This window comes from Homalodisca vitripennis, chromosome 1 (assembly GCF_021130785.1).
Source record: "Homalodisca vitripennis isolate AUS2020 chromosome 1, UT_GWSS_2.1, whole genome shotgun sequence".
Taxonomy (NCBI): Eukaryota; Metazoa; Arthropoda; class Insecta; order Hemiptera; family Cicadellidae; genus Homalodisca; species Homalodisca vitripennis.
In genome coordinates, this window is record NC_060207.1 from 64,597,421 (window position 1) to 64,624,176 (window position 26,756).

A 26,756-nucleotide genomic window follows, 5' to 3' on the forward strand; every position below is an offset into this window, starting at 1 on the left:
CCAATTCCAATTTTTAGCCATTAAAATTTTCTTTTTTTATATATTATACATAAATATATGATGTTACAGTTCATATCATAGTATTAGTAATGACTCTGAAATGTTAATAATGTTTGAGTTTTTTCATTTCATAAAATTAATCTCTATATAGAAAATCTTAGCAATTTTATCCACTAGATTAACTTTTTATTAACCCTCAGATTCCAACAGCTCTAAAAGACTACACTAAATACAATTTCATTAAATTTATGCAAGAGATATAAAATACAATTTTGAATAAAAAATAAATTGTGTTGTGTTAGTCAGTTACTGAACTGTTATTATGAGTAAGTATTATTAATATAGAGTATAGTATACTACATCAAGAGTATACTTACATACTACTGTCAATCTGAACAGAGAATACATGTAGAATATATTTATCTGTAACATTTAACTAAATACACTATCTAAAAAAAAAACCTATGAAGTATGTTTACCTATGGAGTACATGTGAAAATCATCTATTTGATCTGAATGTCTGATTTGTCATGCATGTGCAAAGAGGCAAGCTGACAAGACAGCTGATTAGCTGTTCAATGTAGTTTAGAAAACAGACAGCCAACGAACCACATAGCTGATAGTTGAAGAAAACTCGATTTCTCCACTGTGCTTAGAGATTGAGTCAGAAATATTGTGTGCACACAGTTGAGCACCTGATAATACAATGAGAATATCTAATCACCTATATTACTTTATATTTTGTGGTCTAAGTGTCTCTAAATGCTGAAATTATGTAGAGTTCATATAATAGTTTTGGGTTAACGATTTTTGATCTCTTCAGACAAACACAACTCCAGATTTTAAGGGATATTTATGTGACAGCGTTAGATTCTAGACACAGCACTAAGAGGAAGGTGAACTGGAGCTAAACTTAACATTCACATATTTATTTGAAAGATTTATATTGGTGAGTGCTTAACGTTACTATTTCAACATTCCTTTGCTGTTGGTTTCCTTTCCTCATTAATTAATTATAATCTTTCTACCAGGCCCTATAGCAGTGGCAGATGCAAAGGAAAAACAACAAAAAAGGTATATCAGTAGAACATGTACGAATTCACTGCAGCCTGTAGCCCTATTTAACTTTTGGTGAGTTATATAAATGGAAACCAGGTTATAGCTGAGAGACAAGCAAACAATGAGAAATTCATATATTTTAATGCTTCAATAAGATAAAGATTGATTTAGAAGAAGTCTCGTCCTGTCAAGCTGGTGAACTTCCAACAGGCTGACAAGACCTGTTGAAAGATAACAACGTTATCATTGTTATTTCTTAACAAACATTCTAAAATTATGTATTATCTATACTAATCCCAGTTTCTGATTACAGCTGAATTATATGTTAAAAAGTATACAAATCTCAAGTACATGATTCATAATCTCGTGTAAGCAATGACAAACTGATAACTTAGATGACCTGCAGGTTGTGTAATCAGAGATTAACACATGGTGCTTATCACTGGTTTATTGTGTTTTCTCTTTATGTTAGAGAATCATTTTGCATATATTTTACCTTAATTGGTTAAAATATATTATAATTCTGTTGTGTATAAAACATTCTTGGTTCAACTTGAAATTCCAAGTTATTTCTCAAACGGAAAAAGTGTATAATTTAGCTACAAAGAACAAAAATATACATTTATAATAAAATAGTTTTCTTAAGTAGAAAAGTTATTCAAGGTGTCACCAAATGGACCTATGTATTATGTAAAGCACGTAGTGGTTGAAGAACTTTGAACTTATAACATGGAGATTTAAGCATACTTTAATAGGTCTTGCCTCAATTTACTGTTGTCCACCGTTTTTTTTCCCAAGTAGCCAACAATAAAGGAAGCTTTTGAAAAGCCTTTAAATAGTCTTTCTATAATTTTATAATCCTATAAATTTTAAAATGTGTGCACTAACATTTACTTTCTAGCCCTCTTTCACTAAAAACTTGTCCATAACCCTCACATTTTATTATTTTGTGCTGAAGGTTTTTTTTACCAAAGTAAATTAAGTTGCACTCAAATAATCTGCTCTCAATCAGCAGTACACTTGTATTACATTACCAACAACATAATGTATAACTTTCCAAATACAATTAAGTAGACATAGTGAAATTATGAAAATCCATAAAACCTTTCATACTTATTGTAAATAGTTATCAAATGCTTTATTCAGAGAAACCAATTAACACTTTGCATTAGCTAAATGAATATAGGATATTATATTCATCAGAAAGTACAGATTCTTATGAATCAAAAGCAGGCCTATTATTATTTTATAGATACATTATAATGTCAATTATCACTAACTATGGTCATACACGAATTATTACAGCTTACTAATACTTATCAATAGGTGTTTTTTATAGTGATGTGGTCTGTGGTACCATCCTCGTATATCTGTTGACTGTTTTCAAAAGTAGACGTGGTCCTTGCAAAATTGTGCAATTAATATTTATACTGAAATAGTTGTCAAATAGGCTTATAATTAAAGTCCACCATATATTTTTGGTGAAAGGTAGCTTATTATGATTTTAGCGTATTTATTAATGTACCACCAGTGGCTCACTACATGCTTAAGTTGTATGTAATCACAAAAAGGCATAGTGAGCCACTAGTGGTACACCCTGTTTTTATACAGTCTGCCACTAAAATGCGAAATTGCTACTGCTTGTTTACTTCCATTACGAGTACATGGCATTGTTTGACGTTTTTATTTTCTTCTTCTACAAGTATGAGTTTGTACTTTGATTTTATGCATTACTGGTGTTATTTTCCTATATAGTGATGTGTGGTAACGTAAAAGGTGGTGGATCGCACTTTAAAAATGGATTTTTGTAAGCCTTCAGGCAAATTTTTAGTGCTCTAACAATTTACTGAAATAGAAATAGCAGTGTTGAGTGCACCAGCGGTAGTATATTACATGCTTTAAAAGAGACTTCATGCTTGACCCGCAACAGTCTAAATAGATGATCACACTCTGGTTTGTGTGTGTGTGTACTGTATGTACTACTGTGTCCACATGGCTACCATTAGGCTATTATAGAAATCTTTCTAAAGGAGCTTAAATCAAGATTGGCACCAGTATAGCTAGTTCTTAAGGTTTCCAAACAGATAATTTTACAATAATTTAAAAACTTGGTGAAGTTCTAAATAAGTTGTTGTAAGCACTCAGTTGTCAACAGACACATCCATTCTTGCAGACTTTATAGACAAAATGAATGAATAACGAGTTATTCTTGTTTGTGCACTCATATCTTCTGTTTAGTTGGAAACTATGTAGTCTTCAGAAAAACCTCCAGCACTTTTTCAGGCTATCTTCAATAAATGTAAAAACATTCTCACATGCAAAAATAAACATGAGATATCTTGGATACAGACCCCATACAATGCTTACAGATACAAATCTGCAAACTTGAAGAAATACTTATCTTTAAGATTAATTTTCCTCAGTGGAATTTAACCTGAAGTGCTATTTTTTGATTGAAGCAAAAAATATTTATCTGCTTTTTCAACCCAACATGGGCAACAGAATGTAAAAATATGCATTATTTGAAAAATATGTTTAAAACATTGAGAAAAGATATAACAATAATTACAAGTATTTTTCAACAAAACCTGTAGTTTTTTTCTCTTTTTAAATTGTTATTTATACCACAAAGCCATGTGTATTTTGCCTTCTAAATGTAATTACTATTAGTCACATTCTTAAACTGTAACTGTTATTACATAAATAATAAGTATTGTTGCTTATGGACTATTGAAATGTATATATATATATATATATATATATATATATATATATATATATATATATATATATATATATCTTATCTTTATAACTTCAAGTATAGATTTTTGCAACTGTTAGAACTAACTACCTAGTTTTAAAAATACTTTTAAAATGTTTCCCCCACAGGTATTTTAAAGCACTAAATTATAGTACTTAAAAGGGAAGGTAAAAATACAACAAGATTTTGTTAATTTATTAATAAATATTGTCCAATGCAGTTTACATTAACAATACCTTAATATCTTTATGTCCACACAAGATTAAAACAGTGATTTAAATAATTTGCTACAAACCACAGCTGTTATTTTAAATTATATTTTCAAATATATTTTATGCACTAAGTTTCATATGTCGAAGATTAAAAATCTGTAGGCCTAATATGATTCAAATAATGTTTTGTTTAAGTTAGTAATCAATATTTCTTGCTTAATAAGCAAATGATTCTTGGGACATTACGGAGATAATACTGTTTATCAGTAATATGAGAGGCTTATGATTTAATAAACAGTAAACTTGTTGTTGGATGTTGATAATAGCGGAGAAGAACATCTATTCAGTTCCATAAATTGTAGATTATAAACACAATAACTCCTGACAATGAGAATACGATAACTTTAAACCATAAATAAGTAACTGAACTGTATTAAATGGATTATCAACTGAGAACTTAACGGATACACTTTTAAACATTTCAGAGTTATAAAGAATAGAACATTTTCTGAGTAGCTTTATGAACAATATAGTGTTGAAGAAAAAAAGAGTCATTAATAATTTTAAAATTGATTGATAAAATAGGTGATACTTTTTTTCTACGTACAGAATCAGTGGTATAACTAGGATTTGGCTTTGGAGAGAGATGAATTTGGTCATCAGACCGGGTATTATATAATAAATCTGAATATACAAGTACTCAGTGTAAATTTGCATTAATTAAATAAACTCAATTCAATGAATTTACTACTGCGTTTCAGACAAGCTGAATTTTTAGGCTCTTGGAGTGTTTTTATTCCTCTCATTCTTCCTGAAGTTACATCAATGTGTGAAAAAACGTGGATTCAGTACACATTGGCAGAGAGATATTTTGTGTAATCATTGTCGTTTTAGTATTCGAATAATGAAGTCAGGTTGAATAGTACCTACCTTGATTTCCAAAAGGCGTTTGATAAGCTTTCACATCACTTTTTTAAATGTAATTTCCAGTTTCTGGATTTCTTTCTGATGTTACTCGCTAGATCAAATCCTAGCTTTAAGAAAGAAAATTTACAGTATAATTTGGAGGATTGTATTATTAGAGCTATGTTGCCAATCCAGAAGTGTCTCAAAGCTGTTTGGGTCTTCTGTTTCTCTTGTAGTTTATTAATGATTAGCATCTATCCTGAACTTTTATATACAGCTTTATGCTGATGATATTAAGATCTCTCAAACAATGGTGAAAGTAACAGATTCGTGAAGTTCTCCAATCTATCATTGATTCTACTGAGTGGTTGACTGAAATCAATCAACACTATTTATGAAGTTCGGAAATGCATGCAATTGAATCTGAGCAGAGAAATTTCTTTTCTGAATGTCTCCTAAGCTAGATAGACTAGGAGCTTCGACTTATCACTTTCAAATCACCATAATGTGTTAGACACGTTTCTCTATGGAGTCTGCATGGTTATGGGGCTCAAGACCTACCAGTGGAAAATATAGGTATAAAGATCTAGTATATATAGGATTATATATGTATAAACATTTGTATGATAGATCTGTCTAATGGTCTCTGATCCAATAATTAAATGCACTGGGATGTTAAGCGCTTTTACTTTTGTATTTTGAAAACAACTTTGGCACTAAAAATTTTACTACATCTGTAACTCAGTATCTGCCTCTTCCCATAATGTCCATTGAAAACCTCATTGCTAAACGACATTACTAAAGATAACTTATTCTGCAGAATATGAAACATAATGGGGTATGAAACAGTATGAATTGTTATTACTTTTTAATATGGCTTGCAAAGAGAAATAACCTTGTTAATCCTTTTAGTGCCAAGGAATTGGCCCAATGGGTATGTCTGAATAGTACCAAGGGCGGATTAGATCGGCTTTTCGAATATTTATTATTGTGTTATTAATTTTTGACATATGGCATTGTACTTAGTCTCAATTAAAGATAAAGATATGTACAACAAAATGCACATATCCAGTTTGTTACTACATAGTATTCATTGTACTGCAGCTGATATTTCAAAGGCAGTGACAGTGAGTCTATCCACGTATGTAACTAATTGTTAACTTTTATAAAAACTTACTTTTGTAAATAGTATACTGTATATAGACTTTACTAAATAAGTATGACTGACATAGACTACTAGTAACCTATTTTCTGTGAGTTGGAACATTATTTATTTTGACATCACATCTTATGTCTTAAGCAAACTGAAAAATTGTGTTGATGAAACTTTTATTTTGTAATGTAAGTTTAATTAATTTTACAAAATTATGTACTAAGAATGATTTTGAAAACTGTTTTGTCCCATTGTATACAAATGAAATCAAATAAAAAAAGAATATCCATCTTGATTTAATTTCATACAGTTGTAAAAGCTATTTGCCAAATATGAAAGTCAGCTTCTATACTGATACAGATTTTAGACATTGCACACTAACACAAAAAATAAAAATAAAAACTCAGTTATACAGGCACCTACTTTTTTTTAAATTTGACATATTTGTTTCTATTTATATAGAAAATTAAATATATCAAAGAATATATCGGAATAACTACAACTATATATTCGATGCACTTTATCGTTATTTTATAAAGTGTGCATAAAAATAAATAAACAACATATTATTTTTTTACTTAAAAATTATTTAAATTATTCAAATAGATTGTTTAATTTATAACCTAGTTTTCTCCTCAAATAATGCAACAAAAGTAATTTTTATTTTTGATAAATTTATAAATTATAACCTTCATAACTACACATCATACGATGTAAGTTCAATTATTTTAGGAAGCATGACATGACATGTGGGTTGTGACTCTTTCTCACTCTCAGTCGGTTAGGCTTAATTTTTTAAGTGTTGCATGTTTAGACTGATGGACAGTTTCTTCTATTTTTAAAATATGTATATTTCATAGTTTATTTAATTGTTGTAGTTTGTTATTTATTTTTCAGACATTCAAAATTTATAAGGAAGATGTTAAGTGCCAAACAACTGTATAACTTTAGATTAAATAGCAGAAGAAAACTGAAACAACTTTCCGATAAATTTTATGTAATAGCTAATTAAAACTTAATATTCACAAAAAATAATGAAAGATATGGGATTGTTTCTAGATCAGTAATTTCTGCTTTAATTACCTTTGTTTTTATTTACACGAGTGGTTATAAGTTAAAACTACTCAGCAAAGCCTATCTATCACTGTCTTGTAATAACTAGTTCAGAGTTCTAAATTGCTGTTACAATATTTCTTTAATGGTGCAGTTATCTACTATTATTTGCACAGCGTTTACACTTCTAATCTGTGGATTTCCTTACCTTAAATATAAACCCTGATTTCAGAATGAACGTTCTCAAAAATAAATAAATGAGTAAGAATAAATGATATCCTACCAAAGGATAAATGAGTAAGAGATTTGTGTCATGAAAATGGTAGAAGTACAGGAAAAACTATTATAAAGAAAATTATAAGAAAACAAATTATGATGGGGAGAACTATGGTCCAAGCTGTCCTTGCCAAAGAGTGGAATATACACTAGATTAATTATGATGAGAAGAATGACAGAGAAAACTTTTGTCATGTGAAGAAAAATAGTGTTAAAAATAAAATTTTTGATTTTACTAACATAAACCAATCCAACAAAACAACTTCATGACTTATGCTACTGTCACATGATAAAATATCATATGATTGTATTCAGTTTGATTACAAATTTGTTTTTCTATGATTGTTTATCGCAATCATGGTTACCCATAAGATCAATGCAAACATTTCTGAATTTTCTTTTTACTTTTTATTATGAACTTCTGGCCCTGAAATAAAAAGGACTAAGAAAAATCTGCGTACAAGTTTGAAGTCTCTAGGACCATTCTGTCAAAAGTTACTAAATTGGACTGACACCAACATAATTTTAAGAAAGCACTGTTAAGTCCTTAACCCATTCACACCCAGAATCTGGAGAAGATAAGCAGTTACTCCATCTGTTGTACTAGCAGAGGGTCGATACTGACCCCGCTGGCTTATACAGTTCCATGAAAATTGTTAAATTAGTTTGGGTGAATTTTGAAGGAGGGAGGTTTTAGTTGCAGAAGAAAAAATCAGATTTATTTTTCAAAATTTATACAGGAAAAAATTTTGAAAGCAAGGTTTCTTGAAAAAGTGTACTAAAAAGCATTTTTGTAAGGTAACAATTTTCCTCCTCTTTATGACTTCTTATCAATCTAAAAAATAAGGATTTACCAAAACACAGCTAAACATGTTCATATTTATTTCATTTAATTAAAATCAAAATTCTCACCTTAAAATCTCTACAGATGGTCAATATTGTTTAAAGAGCATGATGTATAGTATTTATCAATTCAGTGTAGAAGAAAAGTAATTGGCACGATTTAAAGTTAAAATTAAATAACTTTGTCTTTATCTGCATTACACTACTGATCAAGCACTTTACAAATATAATTTACTAAATTTTAATATAAACAAATGTTTCTGCCTCTATGATGAACATCAGCCGAAAGTGTTAACAGCTGTTAAGTATCAGTTCAATTTGTATTAGTGTCATAGCGCTATTTGCCGGATCCAATGTAAAACACTCCAACATCAACAACTATTTATAAATAAAAAATATAATTAAATAAACTATTTAAATTGAACCAAATTGTAAATCTGAACCATTCTCGAATCCACCTGAAGACACACAACAAATTTCATTTAAACCGATCCAGCCATTTAGGAGGAGTTCAGTGACACACACGCACACAATATATATATATATATATATATATATATAAAATATGTAAATATTACGAACTATTAAAGTAATATTATAGCAATGTATATTTCTGTATTCATAACAAATTTTGCTACAAGTAGGCTATTATAAATGTTGTATTACTGATATATTTAGTATAATATAAAAGGCATTGTTTAATCAATATGTAATAAAACTAGAGAAAGTAGGAAACATTTTTAAATGTGCGCTTTTTCATAAAAATGTATATACAAAATGTTATTAATATAAACTGTTCAACATTTTCTGTCTTAAGAAACAAATTTCTTACAATTTGGCTACTCTGAATTTTGAATATATGTAATATTTTAAATACAAGTACATACTTTTTACAAACTTTATTTTTATTTTCATTCAAATTTTTTTTATTTCTAAAATAAAAAATTGTTTTTCTAACTTCATAATTACACAGTGTGAAAGCACAGTTTGTTTATTGCAAAAAAAGGGTAGGGTACGATAAGTGGACCTGGTTTTTTATATCGAAGAATATAATCATCGATACCTAATATTCACATCTCGAATCCTAGACTATCAATTGATACAAAAGTATCTATAGTCCAAAATAACATTGATATGTTTTAAATTAAAAACCGAGTATATAGGAAAACTCATAAATAATTAAGAAATTACATAAATAATAAACGAAACAGGAACCAGAACGAGAAAGCTCATTAATAATTATGAGCCACAATCCAAATGATTTATATCATAATTATTGAATTGTTTATAATTATACACACATAATTATATATTATTACGTGTATGTATGTGTAATAATTATTATTGTTATATATAAACGTAATCGTATATATAATATTAATAATACGATTACGTGTAATATTTGAAAGTTTTTACAGCTGTTGATATAGATTAGGTTAATTGTTCAAAATAATTATTCAGTATCGATGGTTATGATTAAGAAATATCGTTTACCAATTTCGATATAAAAACCGGGTCCGCTTATCGTACCCTACCCTAAAAAAATTTGTATGTAACACTTTATATTTAAGTTACTACTTAAATAATAAAACGTCACAAAATGAGTATGAATTAAAAAAAAATATGATGGACGCTTAGAGGGTTATTCAACCAATGGCGGCATGGCTACAGTAATGATAACTATCTGTGGTGTTTTGGCTAAGCAGTTATTACATCAAACACCAAATGCTCCAGCTCCAAAAAACCCTCCCTACACAGAAATAATTTTTTGTCGAGATGGTTTTGTCATTACCAAATATGGAGCACTCAATGTTAAAACAGGTACTCACACATATCTGAGAAGCCTAATTCAGTAAAGAAAGTCTATTTCTAGCTATTGCAATCTACTTTTGGTCTAATGTATGTTCGTTGTTGTAATCTGAGTTTGCTTGTTAACTAGATGAAAAAAATATGTATATACTTACTTATTAGGTCTGAGAAGACTGTTTTGGTCAAAAACCATCTAAGGTGGGTTGTATAACAGTCTTTAAATTTATTTCAAATCACTAATTAATTAGTTAAAATTGTCATTGGCACAATCTGTAGTCAAAGTTAGAAATTAACTTTGTCTTTGCTATCTACGTTACACTACTGACCAAGCTCTGTATAATCAATATTTTCAAAAATGTATATTTTAACTTTTAATTTTCTTATCTGAATAAACTCTGTGCTCAACAGTGATTGCAGACATGTTAAAGTGATTAGTTTTGTTACTTTCAAGACTATATTGTAAACAAATGTTTCAGCCTCTTTTATTAACTTAAGCTGATAGTAACAAGTCTGTTTAGTGTCAGCAACACATTTGGCAGTTCATTATCAGTTATAATATTTAAATTAATTCCAATATTATTGATAAATATGATTCACATGTTGTTTTATCAAATGAAATTTGTTTTCAGTCTGCAGTAGAGCACATACCTCCTTCAGTAAGCTATAATTAGTTCTATGGAACTTTAGTTGTATACTTTAGGAAGTAGATATGTCTTGTATCCATCCCAAATGCAGAAATAATTTTCACCACACATAAGCTCTACTCTAGTTTAACCTCCAGTGTAATAACATACCGTGAGAGAAATATTAGTTTTACTTTAAGTTATTTTACAGAGTAATAACAAAATAGTATGATTAAAACAGACACTGTACATTAATATAAAGCAAATTTATCATTTAATACAATTTTCTTCTCTTGTTGAACATTATATACAATTTTCTCTTTGTTGCAGTCATAAAAAATCAAAGGTAAATTCAAACTGATACACAACATAAGATAAAATTACATTTAATGTGCTCAGAATAAAAAATACATGCATGTTGCAATAAACCAAATTACATAGCAAAGTCTTTTATTTGTTGCTAGTCACAGCCAGTACATTTAGAATGGTGATAAAACTGAACACATACAGTAACATAACCAGCAAATTATCTCAACAAGTGCCATATACATCGATGTTCACATCAACATTTTTGGCAAGCAGTTCCTCCCGTAACTGTACAACCAACTCAAAGTAAGCCTGTGATTCATTCTCCACAGTAACACTTCTCAACATGGGACAAGCGAGCAGAAACGTTCTGAGGAACTGGAAAGAAACATGTACACCTTTCAAAAAGCTCACTGACTCCAAGTGAAGGAAAGGATTGCTCTGTTGAATGTGTTGCAGAAGCTCATCTAAGCAGCCCGAGTAACTGTGGTTATTCAGCACTATCTTTTTTATGCAAGCTGCATTTTTTAACAGCAAAGGCAGCACCTGACTTGAGTCCCAATATACACCTTTAATAGTAAGGCTTTTTAAATTGCTAAATAGCTTATTATTACTGCAGACAGAACTATTGAAAGGGTACTGATCGCTGAAGAAGCCTCTATCAAAAAGATGAAAGTGAACATGCAAATTTTCCAAATTCGGACATGTCCAACCTAATAATCTGAATAGTTCATTGACAGACTGAATAAAACTTGAGACAAAATTAAATTCTCTTAGATATGTGCCTTTTAACTCTAAATACTTAATTAGACAATCATCAAATGGAAAGTTCGTTAAGCTAAGGGTAGAAATCTTTAGTTTGCTGGATGATAGAGCAGAAATCACATAGCTTCTGTGGTCATCTGAAGAAAAAGCATAAGTTAAGTGCAGTTCAGTCAAGTACGGACACAATGCTTCGATTTTTGGAATTCTATCTGCACGAGGGTGATAGTCTGTAACACTTATAAGAGACAGTTTTCCGACTTCAGTAATGGAATCAAGCAAAATTCCTGTGTCAGTATAGTTTATCCTTCTTAAACTTGGCAAAGACAACAACAACCGCTTGATCCCTTCATTTGTTATTTGACGCCCTCCACAACCTTTTCTTATAATACAAGTCATTTGAATCTCCTTCAACTGCTTACAATTAGAGAGGTGACTCAGACCTGTGTCAGACACGCACAATTGCAGTTTAAGCGCATTGTGTCTGTCTTTTGTGCGTGTATGACACGATTTCGACACAATATTTACAAACTCAAGATTTTTACAACATTGTCCAACTACTTCTAAAATTTCATCTGTACACACTTTGTTAAGGTCCAGCCTAAGAAGATTTTGTAAACAAAGTAATTTTGATTTCCAAAAATTGTCATTCACAATTTTATGAGCAGTGAGTCTTTTCATGTTTTTATGAATGTACAAAGACAACACAATCCTCTGATCAAATGTGATATGCTTCTCGAATGGAGACAATTGACTCTGGTTTCCATCTTCTGAATCAAAGAGTATTTCAGAAGAATTGTAAAGTTCGTCGATGATGTGGGTGGGAATATTGGTGGTCAAGTAAAGGTTGAACTGTAGAATAGCTTGTTGGCACAAAACATTTTCATAGTTTCCAGACCTGCGGTAAATGGCACTGGCAACGCTCACTATCCACACCCTTGTTTTGGAGAGTGCTGCATTATACAGTGTAGGCGGAATCTTTAATTGAGGCATAACTGAAACAGAAAAAATTCAATTAATATCCTGGCAAATTATTAATTACTCTACAAATTATATAGGTTTTTTTATTTTGCCCACTTCTATATTTTGGATATCTTATATATGAATTCACAAATCTTACTGAGTTTGTTTAACTAGTGAATTAAGCACTGAAAACTAAAGATTGCTAAAAGTCTAATTTATATCAATACATGAATTTAATAAACTGTAAAAAAAGCTCAGCATTGATAAGATATTAGTTTTTTCAACATCATTAGCATATCCACACATTGTGTTCAATATCTGCACTCAAAAGAGCTGCATCCCAACAACTGTGAAATATATTTTTTCCTTGATAATTTAGGCGATACGATGTGATATGACTTAAAAACAAAAACTATTCTATCATACTTTATAATGTTGGCCCTAATCATCAATTGTACATGAGGCACTGTGTCTTTTGTTATAACATGCTTTACATTCATTTGTGCAAATCAAGCAAGCAACAAATAGTTTATAAAGCTGATTATAATCCAAATAATTTATTTTCCAATTCAATTACTGTACATATGTGAAGAACTGCAATATGTTGTACTATATGAATCAATTATCCAATCTCTTTTTATCTTTGTCTAGAAGATGTTTCACACTGTAGATACAGTTTTTTCACAAGGTAGTGGGAAGAAGGGCAACAGGGGGGATTTTGGCGGGATGAAGGTGAGGGGCCGAATGTACTAACCTTCGCAGGAAATAGTGAGTGACTTACAAAAGCAGGTGAACAGCTCAGCAAACAAGACTTCACCTGCCAATACGTTATACAATTACACGCTACATGATGGGATTATCCAACGCTCACTCAGTAAATATAGTTTGCGTTTATACATTCACCGTTCTTGAGGAGAAAGTTATTTTCATATATTCACATCATAGACTCTGAATGGGTTAACCTTTAGAAATTTTACAGGATCTGGAATTAGATTAGTACTTAGCAATACTGCACAATGGAAATGAAGATGACATGTACCATACATAAAATTTGTATTAAACTACAGACGACAGAATATGGAGTGACATTTCCTAATCATAGCCTGGTCTGCAAGTTCCTGTTACCTGAAATATTCTCTACGGTATATCACATGAACTACCATGGTAAACATACAACTTCATTCGATATTTCAAACACACAACAAAAATACTGTTTGTTTCAAATAAATTATAATATTATGAATGCATGTTTCGTCATAAAAGAAACACTTCCTTTTAAACATAGTCACAATTATCTAAAGCAGACAATAATAATATAATTAATAACTAAAACCTTATATAATGCGTTCTATTAAGTGGATTTAAACATTTGGTTAGGAGTAGTTTTTTAGTTTGTGCTTCTTGTAACTTTCAGGGTGGCCACTCAAAACATTTTTCAAATTCCTTGTTTTTTTCCAGTAAAAAATGTCTGAATTCTAGTCCACTATCAAACTAAATATAAACAACTGTAACAGTGTATTTAATCCTTATGCTGAGAGTAATGTTAACTTTTTTTGTCGCAAACTGTATTTTCAGGAAATGCCACAAAACCGGGGTGGTTAAGAGAATTTCGTCATTAGCGGTAAATGCAAGAAATTCGGAAATGGTCCATCGCTACTACCTAATTTAACTTCCTTTGTTTACAAATCTGTTTCATTCAAACTGTTGACATAACACTGTGTATATCTAAACATTTTCCTTTCTGCGATGTTTGGGACATTTGAATGCACAATTACAATTACCAACACTGCGCTACTGTGGGGCAGACTGGCATCAAGTTTTACAGGTCATAGGTCTCGGGCCTTTTGGTATGAGACTACGGTTTTTCCAGTACAAACAGTTGGTTTGAAGTAAAGGAAAAATAATCATATGTTTACCACATAACAGCTAATGTCCACGATGGCTTATATAGACATTTAATATACGAACTTCAAGTAAAATATTATTTAAATATTACACTATTTTGTGATGTGATTTTGTGTGTATGTTTCTAAACAGTTTTTATACACAAAAACTAAAAACGTTTCAGTATTTGACAATTTGCATACTACCAATCATGTATTGTCCATGAATAGACGCAGCAGACTCCCAAAGATGTGCAAAAATAAATAAAGAAAATACGAATTAATGTATAACCTAAATATTATACGCTAAACTTAGGTAATTTGTCAATTTGTTTGTAACATACATACATTTTTTATACATTAGATACAATAAAAACACATGTTAGCAATGGTAATACAGATGACCAGCTGTTGTCCGTGAACACACTTATTTGGATTTGAGATTTAGCTTTGACGTATCACTAATCATAATATTGTAAAATTATGACTTTCCAAGTGTACTTTAAACAATTATGTTAGTTTTGTGGAATAGAGTAAAACGAACAGCGGTATTGATTGTCGGAATCAATCCATCCCTAGTAAAAATTCTAAGGACATAAAAATTCACGCATAACCTACACACTTTTATTTCAGAACCAAAAATTCACGTATAATCCTAGCTTTTCCAGGTGTTTATCGTCGGTGGCTGCAATACTAACATTCACACTAAAGTATCGTGGCTCAGAAATATCACATTACCAAATTCGTTATATTGTAGTCATGGACTATGAAATAACACGACATAAGGCTCCCCTTATACTTAACAATTGGTAGGAGAATTTCGTTACAATTGTTCATACTGTCAGACCGATCGTTACGTGTGCGGAAAAGTAATTCAGACAATTAGTTGATCGAAGAAATTATAGAGTTTCCACAAGCTGTAATCCAACTAATTCCACTCTGACAACGAAAACTGACGTGTGGTAGATTCAGCTAGCTGGCCATATGGAGATTGGTGTCAATATTAGTACTGTTGAGATTAGGATGTGATCGTGATATCAAAATACAATCACACATTCTTCGTTTTAACCTGTGTAATCTGACGATCAATTTGATCGGAGGTAACATTGTATTGAACAGCGTTAGGTGGGCTTCACGAAAAAATTGTTGGTAAAACACACTGTAGTCCAGTAAAACCATGTGCTGTCCATGAAAGCTGTAAACAATTCACAAACAACACAGGCTATTGCAGTCTTTTGGTTTGGGTCATCGATCTTCATTTACAGTTTCACGAATCACACACATGGTGTAAAACAGTCTTTAGGATTAATCAACTCCTGATTTAAGGCCTGTCAAATTATTTCTTAATTTTAATTTCTGGCTTTCAAGTGTTTTAACTTACAGACCATGACTCATGCCACACAGTATTTATATTCAGTTACTCTTAAGGAAATACACTGTATTCATAAAGTTGAAAAACATGACAAATGTAAAGATCAACACTGAAGCTTGACAGCAGACTATGAGAGCAGCTGAACATGAATCAACATGAAAAAGGGATACAAGTGTGCATGTCTGAATCATGGTGGCGGTTCATGCCACACACAAGAAATAACTGTAAGCAAAGTACATCATGTGCAGCATGAGCCACATGTGACTCTTATGTAACATTACTCTTATACACTCCATTATAATTATAGAATAGGCTAACACTTCTCATCACTTCAATACCGAATTAAATCAGTAAAAAACTGTTAAGTATATGGTCCGCAAAATAGAGTATGCTTGGTGAAATCCATGACAAAATGAACGTGTTAATATTCAATGTGGTGTAGTGGTGGATGTTAATATCTTATTGGAGATTTATTATCTCATTGTGTGTTTATCAACATGTAACTTTAAATGAATTTAACTAACAATAGCTTCTTCTATTTTTAGGTTGCCACACGGATAATGTAATAAGTGTATATATATGAATATATATATATATATATATATATATATATATATATATATATATATATTGAGATACACATATATATATACACACACACACACACACACACACACACACACACACACACACACCACACACACACACACACACACACACACACACTGACTAAAATAATGATGTTAACACAGTAAAAAATCTAACTATCAATTTTAACTATACAAATTAAAATATTTATAAATTAATCTGAGCTAAGATTTTTATCCTCAGCTGTTAATTGCCTGAAAAAAATAAACTGCTTAATAAATTATAAAAGCAATACGACTAATATAAGGTAAAATACATTTGAAAACATATAAACATTATAGTTAACTATATGATGAGAAAGGGCTAGTATTATTATAATCTTAATTCTCAGAGATAAACAGCCTGTGTCATGGCTATCAGCTAGGTTTCTCAATACACACCCCATAGGAAATTGCTAATATTTTGTGGAGAAAATCTTCACAGCAAAACCGAAATATATGTATTTTTTTATTTTATTCCAACTTATTAGCAATTTCTTGAACTAATGTGAGCTGGAAAATCTAAACGATAGGTGTATTATTAAGTAGCTTACATTAATCATCCAATAAATATGTGACATACCTATATATTTTAAGTTAGTAAAAACTGACGACATTGTCTTTACAGTTATATTTAAAAAATATGGTTATAAAACATACAATTACAATAACATACACTACAATAAAACATCTTGATTATAAAATAACCTTTTTATTAGTTGATTTTGCCTCTTCCTCCTTGAGTATTTCTACTGGGAAGACAACCCGGAGTTAGAGGCTATTTCTTGTCATATACTCGCTCGATGTTCATTTATCACAACAGACATAAGCTGATTTGAAGACAAAGTTTCAAGTTGCACCAACATATCTTGTTTATTTCCATAGACACATCTTGTATACAAAGCCATGTGAACTGCTTGAGCAAAAATGTTTATACTATCTTGCTGCTTGGTTCTGTCTTTGCCATTTGACTTATAGATTAATGCTACAATAGATGATAAACTCTGAGCAGAGATAACATTGTTTCCACTAACAGTCTTTTCATTTTCTAATAAAGAATTCAAAAGTGACAGGTGCAACTGAGAATATAGTGATGCAGTTTCATCTGACCCATAGAGAGGTGACAAAACACACCATTTAAATAAGCCTGCATAAGGTGTAACTGCTGGCATAGGAATGCCCCCAAGAGGAAGAGCTGGTTGCAAATTAACGATTAATGCTGTAATACAGAGACTAGGGTTTTCTCCCACCCACTGGGTGATAACTTCTAACAATCTTGACGGAGGAGGAGTTAAAATGGACCTATCACTGCTGTAATACATCTCAGTAACTGCAGTTAAGAAGTTTGCTGTGAAAAGAGGTGCAATAATAGGTAAATCTTGTAAAGACCCATTACCTTTAGGCATTAATATGAAATGATCATTGACAAGTCCTTGAGCTAGCTGAATAGAAAACTTTGATGTACAACCAACTTGTTGGATTAATACTGCAGTCGCGTTTAACACTGAACTGTTATTTATCGATATTGACAAGGATACAAGTTTTACAAGAAGCCTTGACCTTTCTCCATGAGACGAGGGAAATAAGGACATGAATATTGAATTTCGCCAGACTTCATTTATATTTGGATGGGATAGATAGTCGCACAGTACCTCTAAGAGCAGCAACTCTTGAATAGCACTTAATTTTCTCTTTTTGAATCCTCTACGATCAACTTCACAGAAAACAAATTCAGTAATGAGTTCCATTGCAAAGTCAGTTTGCTTGATACTTTGAGTTCTTCCCAAACCATGGCTACTTAGACACAACTTTTCAATGGTCTTCAAACTCTCTTTAACACAAGAAGGAAAATCTAACTTTCTTAATGAATGTTTTATTTCTGTAAAAGCTGACGAGTTTGATGGTACTTCATACATCATTATGATGAATACTATAACCTAAAAAGTGCAAAAATTAAACCCAAGGCAAGAGATTTTCAACTGAAATGCAAAGAAATAAGTAAAGTGTATGATGTTAAAAATAACACTGAAGATAAGCGTAGCCTACCTAAAACCAAGATATATCTGTAATAAAGTTCTCCATCATTTACACCAGATACTTCCTAAGATCTTTATGTCAAATTCACACAAAAACATTCAGTACTTTGATAACAGTTTGACACCACTAGTTTCTATTGCTATCACTGAATCAAAATATTGCATTGTAGCCTAGGCTACTTTGGTTTGATCGGTACAATTTCATATATGTGTTATGTGAAAACATAATGGACATTTAAAAAAAATAATTGAATTATTATAACGTTCACAGTTTGTCAGTTACTACAACGGCCACACTAATATAACAACACATGAAAAGAATAACCATTTAACAACAACACAACTTTAAAGTATGCAGTCCAACACAACCATTACTCCACACGAGCTCCTCCCGTTTGTTTTCAATGGGGTGATCGTGACAGGCGGAGAGAAATAGTGGGGATGGAGGGGCCCCTCCTGCCAACTAGAGATAGCCCGCGTATTAGAATAGTGGAATAAGCGTTCTCGCTCTGTACTCCTCTGAATTTAATAGAGCCTGGTGGTGTAATATGTATATGTATGTATATGTATAAATGTAATATATATATATTACATTTTCAAAGCTGGATGCTGCAGGATGCAGCGCAATTAAATTTATTTTACAACGTAATTAATGGCAGGCAATTACTCTTGTCTACATACAAATAAACCAATACAACGGAGTATCGAAATACCAAAAAAGACGTAAGGAAGTCTAATGTAACAAAGTAACTTCGTTACATTCAGTGGCGTAGCTATAAAACATTCGAGGGTGGATTAAACATCCAGGAGGATTAAAAAGAGCCCTACTTAGCATAGTAGTTAAAGAATTTATCTTCAGGGTCTCCAAACACAAAATCAACAATTATGTTGAGTTTTTTAATTGCATCTTTCGTATTAAAATGTAAACCAATAAAATTGTTTCGTAACATTATATTTGGTTCATTGCATTTTCCAACTGCCTTAATCAAATAAATATAATTTGTAGGTTACATTACTATTAGTTAGAAATTATTCGATAATTTCCATGTACTATAGATCAGATCAGCATTATAATCGCGTACGCCAGACGACACAAAATGACACTTATCAGGCTTGGTCGAAGTTGCATGCACAATTTCAAGTCTATAGCTTATTTCTCATTCTCTATATATCCAACAAACAGACAGATTTGCCTGGACTTAAGCCTTCTGAGTGACAATGGCAGACTCACAATATCAATAAATTGTATAAATTTGTATAATTGTATCATAAATCTGTACAGTAATATAATATAATTAGGATAATTTTGTATTTATTAATTATGTCACGTGCTATGTTAGGTATTTAAGTCAGGTAGTTGTCATTGATTTTGTCATATTTCTATAATTATGTTTTTGGTTAAGTAATTATTAATTTATTTACTACAAATTAAGGACTCCACATTATAATATGTTGCTTTTGTCCTATTAATTTGAATATATTCCAATATCACAAAAAGATAACTGGATATGGTTATAATTTATATTTATGGCATTTTATGTATACTGAATTAGCTTTAGACTTTGAAAATTATATAATGTGTTTTTTATTCAAATTTGTTTTATTAAAGCTTAGTTTAAATGGGTAGATTTATCGTATTTGAATTTATTTGTTAATTTCATTTGCTTGAGTGTTGTTTTCTTTTGTTTTTCTAAGAAAGTTGGAGCCTCTACACAGGCAGTTCCTTGCCTTTTGAGGTCCTATTTTGTTTTCTTGAATTTTGTTTATTGATGTACCCTAGCTGTATTAAAATAAAAAAAGACATGTTCATATTTCTTTAATAAAAAGTAACATTGTTTTATTTTTATTCTCATGTCAATTGTGTCTACAACTAAGGAGCAATGTTTGTGTTTGTGCTTAAGGTATAAATGATGTTTATATAATTTTACTATTGTACATATTTTCAAGAAAATAAATAATTTTTCTATTCTATTCTAGATTATGACATTTTATTCGTTGTGCACCATCTCACATTTTGTAAAGTATCTTTGGAGTTATAAAGAAAGTTCAATATTAATATAATTAATTCGATATAATTTCTATGTTTTGCAGATATGTTCGGATATAAAACGACTCATTAATTCGTAAGATAATAGAAATCAGAACCGTTCCGAACTGAGGTCGCTATCAGCCGCATGTACAGGGTTTGTCAGGAATGTTCGGGATTTATCGGTACTGCTCGGCTCTGCCCCCACTCTTTCTCTCCGCCTGTCACGATCACCCCATTGAAAACAAACGGGAGGAGCTCGTTTACTCCACAGTCCCCACCCCGTTCCACAGGTTCCACTCCCAACCTCACGCTTTTCGTCGTCTTCACTACAACTAACCAATCAGTAATCAGTAGTGCTAAATCAGAAAGTCAATCCAGCTGAGGTAAAGAAAGAGAAAAAAAAACTACTAACAAATTTCATGTGACAAAAAAATTGCCATTGCTACATATTTTATTAGTTTTATTTGCTACGGACACCACTAATACTGAACATAAAATAGTTGTAATATATCTTAAATAGTTCCATATCTTATATATTTTAAAATAATAAAAGTGAAAAGTAACGTAAACTAACTACCTTTCTCTTATTAGATTATGTATTTTTTATTAAAATGCATTTTGTTAATTTTCGTACAAATTTTATTCTTGAACTTCGATTAAGGTTTCTGTAAAATAACCAGTACATGATAATTTATACTGGTTATGGTGACTAAGACGACCCACATCTGACTCACCCACTAAGCCTCAACTCTGGTTATGTCCGCTATCTAGGTTCACTGTTTCTGTGTCTTCCTCAGTATTTGAACCCGTGATCCCTGTTTAAGAACCGTGACTTATTCATTTGTCAACGGGAGAGAATCATTCACTCATTATTGACATAAAATAATCCCTGTGTTAGTGTAACACAAAATCACAGAAATAATTTAATATACATTTCCAGTTCGAAATGCACATGCCTGAAAAAGTCTAAGATCTCCAATTCTAATTTTTTGTCATTTGTAACTTGTAAGTTATAACTTGCCCCTCCTGGACATTGTCATTCGGGCTATGGCCAGGAGGAGTGCCTACTGTCTTCAGCAGATGGGACTGGTCGGGCTGCAGCGGTGTTCACTGTAGAATTCGCATCCTGATACAGGAGGATGCTCTGCACATGATCTCTGATCAGATGCCACAAAAGTTTCCTTTGACAAACCCTTTAGGATTGTTGTACCCTCTAGGGATGATTGGTCAGAGGGAAGGAAACCTCTTCCACCAGCGGAGCTCGAATGGTTCACAGACGGCTCTAAAACAAAAAGCGGCACAGGCGCTGGAATCCTGGGAGTGAGACCATGCAGGGAGCTGGTGGTCCCTATGGGTCCGTATCCGACAGTTTTTCAAGCGGAGGTCGCAGCTATTATGGAATGTGCTCGTGAGAATCTTCGTCTGCGATATAGGAGCAAGACGATTAATATTTTCACGGATAGTCAGGTGGCGCTGATGGCGCTGGAGTCTTGCGTGATCAAATCCAAACTGGTTTGGGATTGCTATCAGGCCGTTTCCTCCCTTGGCAGAATCAACAATGTGGCCGTTTGTTGGGTTCCTGATCATGAGGTTATTCTTGGGAACGAAAGAGCTGATGCCCTGGCCAACCGGGGCTCAGCGACAATTAAGACGGGCCCTCAACCGTTCTGCGGTGTTCCAAGGTGTGAATCCTCTAGGGTTGTCTCGAAATGGATTCGCGCGGAGCATGAGAGAAGGGGGGAGGTTGCATCCGGGCTTGAGAATGAGTAGAATGGTATTACAGTCACCTTCCTCCAGGGTGGCTTCGGACCTTCTCTCATTAAATAGATCAATGTCTTCTCAGGTTATTGGTCTCATTACGGGGCATGATCACCTAAGGAAGCATCTTCACAGAGTCGGCATCCTTCAGGAGGATCCGCTCTGTAGAAGGTGTAATGAGCAGGAGGAAACTGCTGAGCATCTGCCCTTTGATTCCCCCGCAATAGCAAGGGAGCGGTTTGCCATCTTTGGTAGTTTGGACAGGGGTTGTGAATTTTCCCAGGAGGACCTGATAGGTTGTTTTCGGCAGTTTGTGGAACTGCTGAAATTGTAGACTGGTGGGCCTCATGGTGTGTTTCCGGGGTGCGCAAAAAGCCCTTGAGGCTTAAGTGCATGGCAGTAGGCCGCCCCAAGGGGGGGGAAAGGTATTTTAGGGATTAAGATATCACACATTTTTATACATCATATTAAAAACCAAAATTCATACAAAATTACTATAAGCCCAAATACTGTCATATAAACAATGTCAAATCCAACAAGTGAATATATAGCTACATATACGTGTACATTATGAAAAAAATCTCATGGTTGAATTACCCCTGGCTTTGGTTAAACCATTTTTCATTGATATCTCAAATTTTGCAAAATAACTCTAACATGTTGAGGAAATTTATGAAAATTGGGGATGATATTCTTGACATAATTATTCTCAGTTTGACTATATTATTTTTTAATATTTTCCAAACATGCATGACAGGAATTAAAGAAGTAAATGTTTCAAAAACACCATATGTACAAAAATAAAAAAGAATGAGTTCTCTTAATTTTAAATTCAGAATGGACACCAGTAGGTCTATAAATAATGGGTGTCATTAGAGACTGAAAGTAGGCTATCAATGCTACTCCTCTAAGTCGAGAATCAACTCCTTGCCAGAATAGTACGGTAAGTACATTCTGATTCAATTACTTTCCAAATAACCTAATCATTGCCCAACAATTAATGATTGTACCATTGCAAAGATGAGGCATCATTAAATACAACTGAGTGATTTAATCTCAATTTTATTTTTTACAATCTTCTTGTCTTAATGGGGAACGCTGGTAGCTACAGGCCACACATCTGAAGCTCTGCTTTTAAAAGGGGACCTAGGTTTACAACTGTGTTATAAATAGGAATTTGTCTTAAATCTACAAATTTTTCTTTAAAAAGCCTAGATTTTACAGTTTCATTGCTCATGAATTGTTAAAAGTATGATTATACTAATACTATAGGTTCATACATTTTATGAAATAAATTATGTAGTGAAGCATTTTTAGATTTGAGACGAAGTCCTATTCATCACGCAGTTTGAACATTTAGTTAAATGTTAAAAGTAAAGACTCAGTTGCACGGCCGTTATCTTACTCGCGTTAAAAATATTGGATGCAATTATAAAGTGGTCAGTTATAAATTATTGTAACATGGGTAATAAGTGGCAAGTAATTTAAATTGACTTGCTTTGTACTAGTTACAAAACTTTCACAAAGGAACAAAATGAGGACCCCCCAGGCTCTGCGGATTATACCACTCCCTACAATAATGTTTGATTCATTTCACGTGTGTTTCTAACAGGGATTAAACAAAGACAGATTAATATGGAGTGGCCACCTCGTACCTTCGCTTGAAGCACGGCTCGGAACCCAAATCAAACAAAAATGTTGGCGGCAGTGCATGAGTCATCCTAGTGTTGAGCGTCGCCATGCCATAGTGGATATTCGAGCAGTAAACACATGGCAGTGTTATTCTGTTCTTGAAGACAATAACTTATCTCAGCAGACTTATGACTGCTATTTAACAGAAACATGCCCACTATGTCTCCAATAGTCGATGTTTTTTTCAATAGGAAATTCCATGTGAAGCCACGGGTAACTGCTAATACATGATATACATGTTTATCGATTACAGGAAAACTATCATACAAGTATTTTGTTGGATTCGTTGTATTATACTGGCGCTCAGTAGCACACGCTATTCATTAAGTCTACATTTTTACACTCAAATAAGAAGTGATTATATAAAAACCAAGTGACATAAAAATATTGAAAATTCCAGTAAAATAAACTTTGTAATCTTATCTCAAACTTCGCCACAGATAAAACTTATCTGACCAAACAATAAACAAATAACAATTGAATAACTTTTTCATGTCACCCAGCAGGGATCACTTCTGGCTGGTTTATACCTACCAGTTGAACCCACCACTGGGCACAGCAAAAACCGATGTGCCACTTCAATCTGGGCAACCTTATGGATGTCCAGTAGCGGCACATCACTAACTGCAAATGTTGAGATTCTGGGATTCATGGGCAATTCGATAGGTCTAGCCTACTGTGGAGGATGGCTGTTGGAGTTGGTGGGGTTTGTTCCCTTACCTCAGAGGCTCTTGTTAACCTCAACAAGGGTGTGCCACCCCCTGCCTACTTTGACTGGAGAGGCTGGTTCACAGCTGGCCTCCCTTCTTCCGGGATGACTTTGAGATGTAGTGCCCTAATTCTTCCTCATGGATCTCGATAAGAGGTGGCCCCTACTCCCTAACCTTACCCATCCTGAATATCCTATACTCCGGAAGCAGCGCAAAGGTCCTTACAGGACTAAGTGCAATTTATAAGCTTCTTGTCCTAAGAGAACAAAAAAAAAAAAAAAAAACTTTTTCATGTCAAGTTTGAAAAACTAATCATTTAGATTCCATTAAAATATCATATTAATTTACTTAACCTTAAACTATTATTCCAATTGCATAATTCATGAATAAACATGTCTAAGTAAAAGATTGCAAAACTTAAACATTTTATCAACACTCTAAGTCTAAGGCTGTTTAAGGATGGTGTTGATAAATCACACAAATTAATAGTTTTACACTCCAGCCTCTCTTTAATTCTTTCATTCTTCTAATCGTTAATTAATCATCGAAATCAGAATAATTAATGTTTCCTTTACCTGCCTGTAGTAAAGGAAACATATTTTAATTTTAGCTTTTATTTCTCTTTTTAAGTTTTATTCTTGGATGGACAAATTAACTATAGTTAATATGCTGTTATCATATTACATTTTATATGTTTATGATTCTAGTTTTCTCAATAGAAACAAGGAAGTGTCTAAAATTACATCTCAATTAATACTCACTTATAAACTTGACAAGACATGGTTTATTAATAAGCTTGAATTTAATAAAAATAAAACCGAGTCTGATTTTTAATTGAATAATAAATTATAGAAACAGATGCAAATAAACCCTGTTACTCAGATTTATAATAAATATTAAAACTGTCTTATAACTATATACATTTAACACATAACACAGCAATGCTGGGAAGAGTTGATTAAATGTGAATGTTGAGTTTAACTGTAGTCCACCTTCCTCCTGCGTGCAGCATCTGAAATCTGATGCTGTTGCTGAAATCTCATGCTGTTGCAGACTTGACTCTTGAAATCTAGAGTCATGTTCGTCTGAAGTGATAAAAAAATAGTCGGCGACAAAGAATGAAGAAACTCGAAACGAACTATTTGCATCGTTTCGAAACCAAAGACACCTAGACTACAAAATGTAGTGCAATCTAGGTGAAGAGGTAAACTCAACATTTGTATTGAATCAGCCCTTCCCACCAGAGCTGCATTACGTTTTTGATTCATCGTGCTTACGTATCGTGTTAGTTAACATCGTAGTGCATTCAATTTTGGACCCAATGAGACAATGAAAATGCCTCTCTTCACCTAGATCCCACTACATTTTGTAGTCAAGGTGTCTCTGATGTTGAAACGATACAAAGAGTTCATTTTGAGTTTTCTCATTCTTTGTCACTGACTATTTTTGGATCCCTTTAGACAAACATGACTCCAGATTTCAGGAGTTAAGTCTGCAACAGCATAAGATATCAGATGCTGGACGTAAGAGGAAGGTGAACTAGACCAAAAATATATGCGAGATACCAAAAAACATTCCCTGAGCACTTAAAAGCCAAGGTATGGTCCTGGAAATACCTTGATTATTTACATAAGGCTAAATCAGATCATTATTAATCTTGAATATCCAGTTTTCAAGAAATATTGTCATAATTTGCACTTCATTATACATATATATGAGTATATATTGCAGCATTATACCAATACAGTACATACATACATACTTGCTTACTTTTAATCAAAGGTAACAAATAGATTATTTATTAAAAGAGAAAATTCATTTCTTAGGTATGCATACAAAGCAGACAGTGAATACAAGAAAATCAAGGATCAAATATCAAGGATATTTACAGTAATTAGATGTTAGATTCTCAGTTCCTTCGTGT

General features: G+C 32.3%; 1 protein-coding gene across 2 annotated transcripts; it reads right to left on the minus strand.

Moving 5' to 3' along the window:
* Positions 1–11,065: 11,065 nt before the first annotated feature.
* On the minus strand, positions 11,066–19,036 carry LOC124363354 (uncharacterized protein C7orf26 homolog). 2 transcript variants are annotated; one of them, XM_046818607.1, is made up of 2 exons: positions 18,654–19,036; positions 11,066–12,758 (listed from the first exon to the last, which is right to left on the minus strand). In XM_046818607.1, exon 2 carries the CDS (start codon positions 12,754–12,756, stop codon positions 11,227–11,229), a length of 1,530 nt encoding a protein of 509 aa, XP_046674563.1. In that variant the 5' UTR covers positions 12,757–12,758; positions 18,654–19,036; the 3' UTR covers positions 11,066–11,226. The 2 variants fall into 2 exon arrangements, with proteins under 2 accessions (XP_046674563.1, XP_046674570.1); XM_046818614.1 differs by having other exon boundaries at positions 17,316–19,036.
* Between the last annotated feature and the right edge of the window lie 7,720 nt (positions 19,037–26,756).

Bases quoted from the DNA above. Each gene is read 5' to 3' on its own strand.
- LOC124363354 (XM_046818607.1), bottom strand. From the start codon at position 12,756: ATGCCTCAATTAAAGATTCCGCCTACACTGTATAATGCAGCACTCTCC.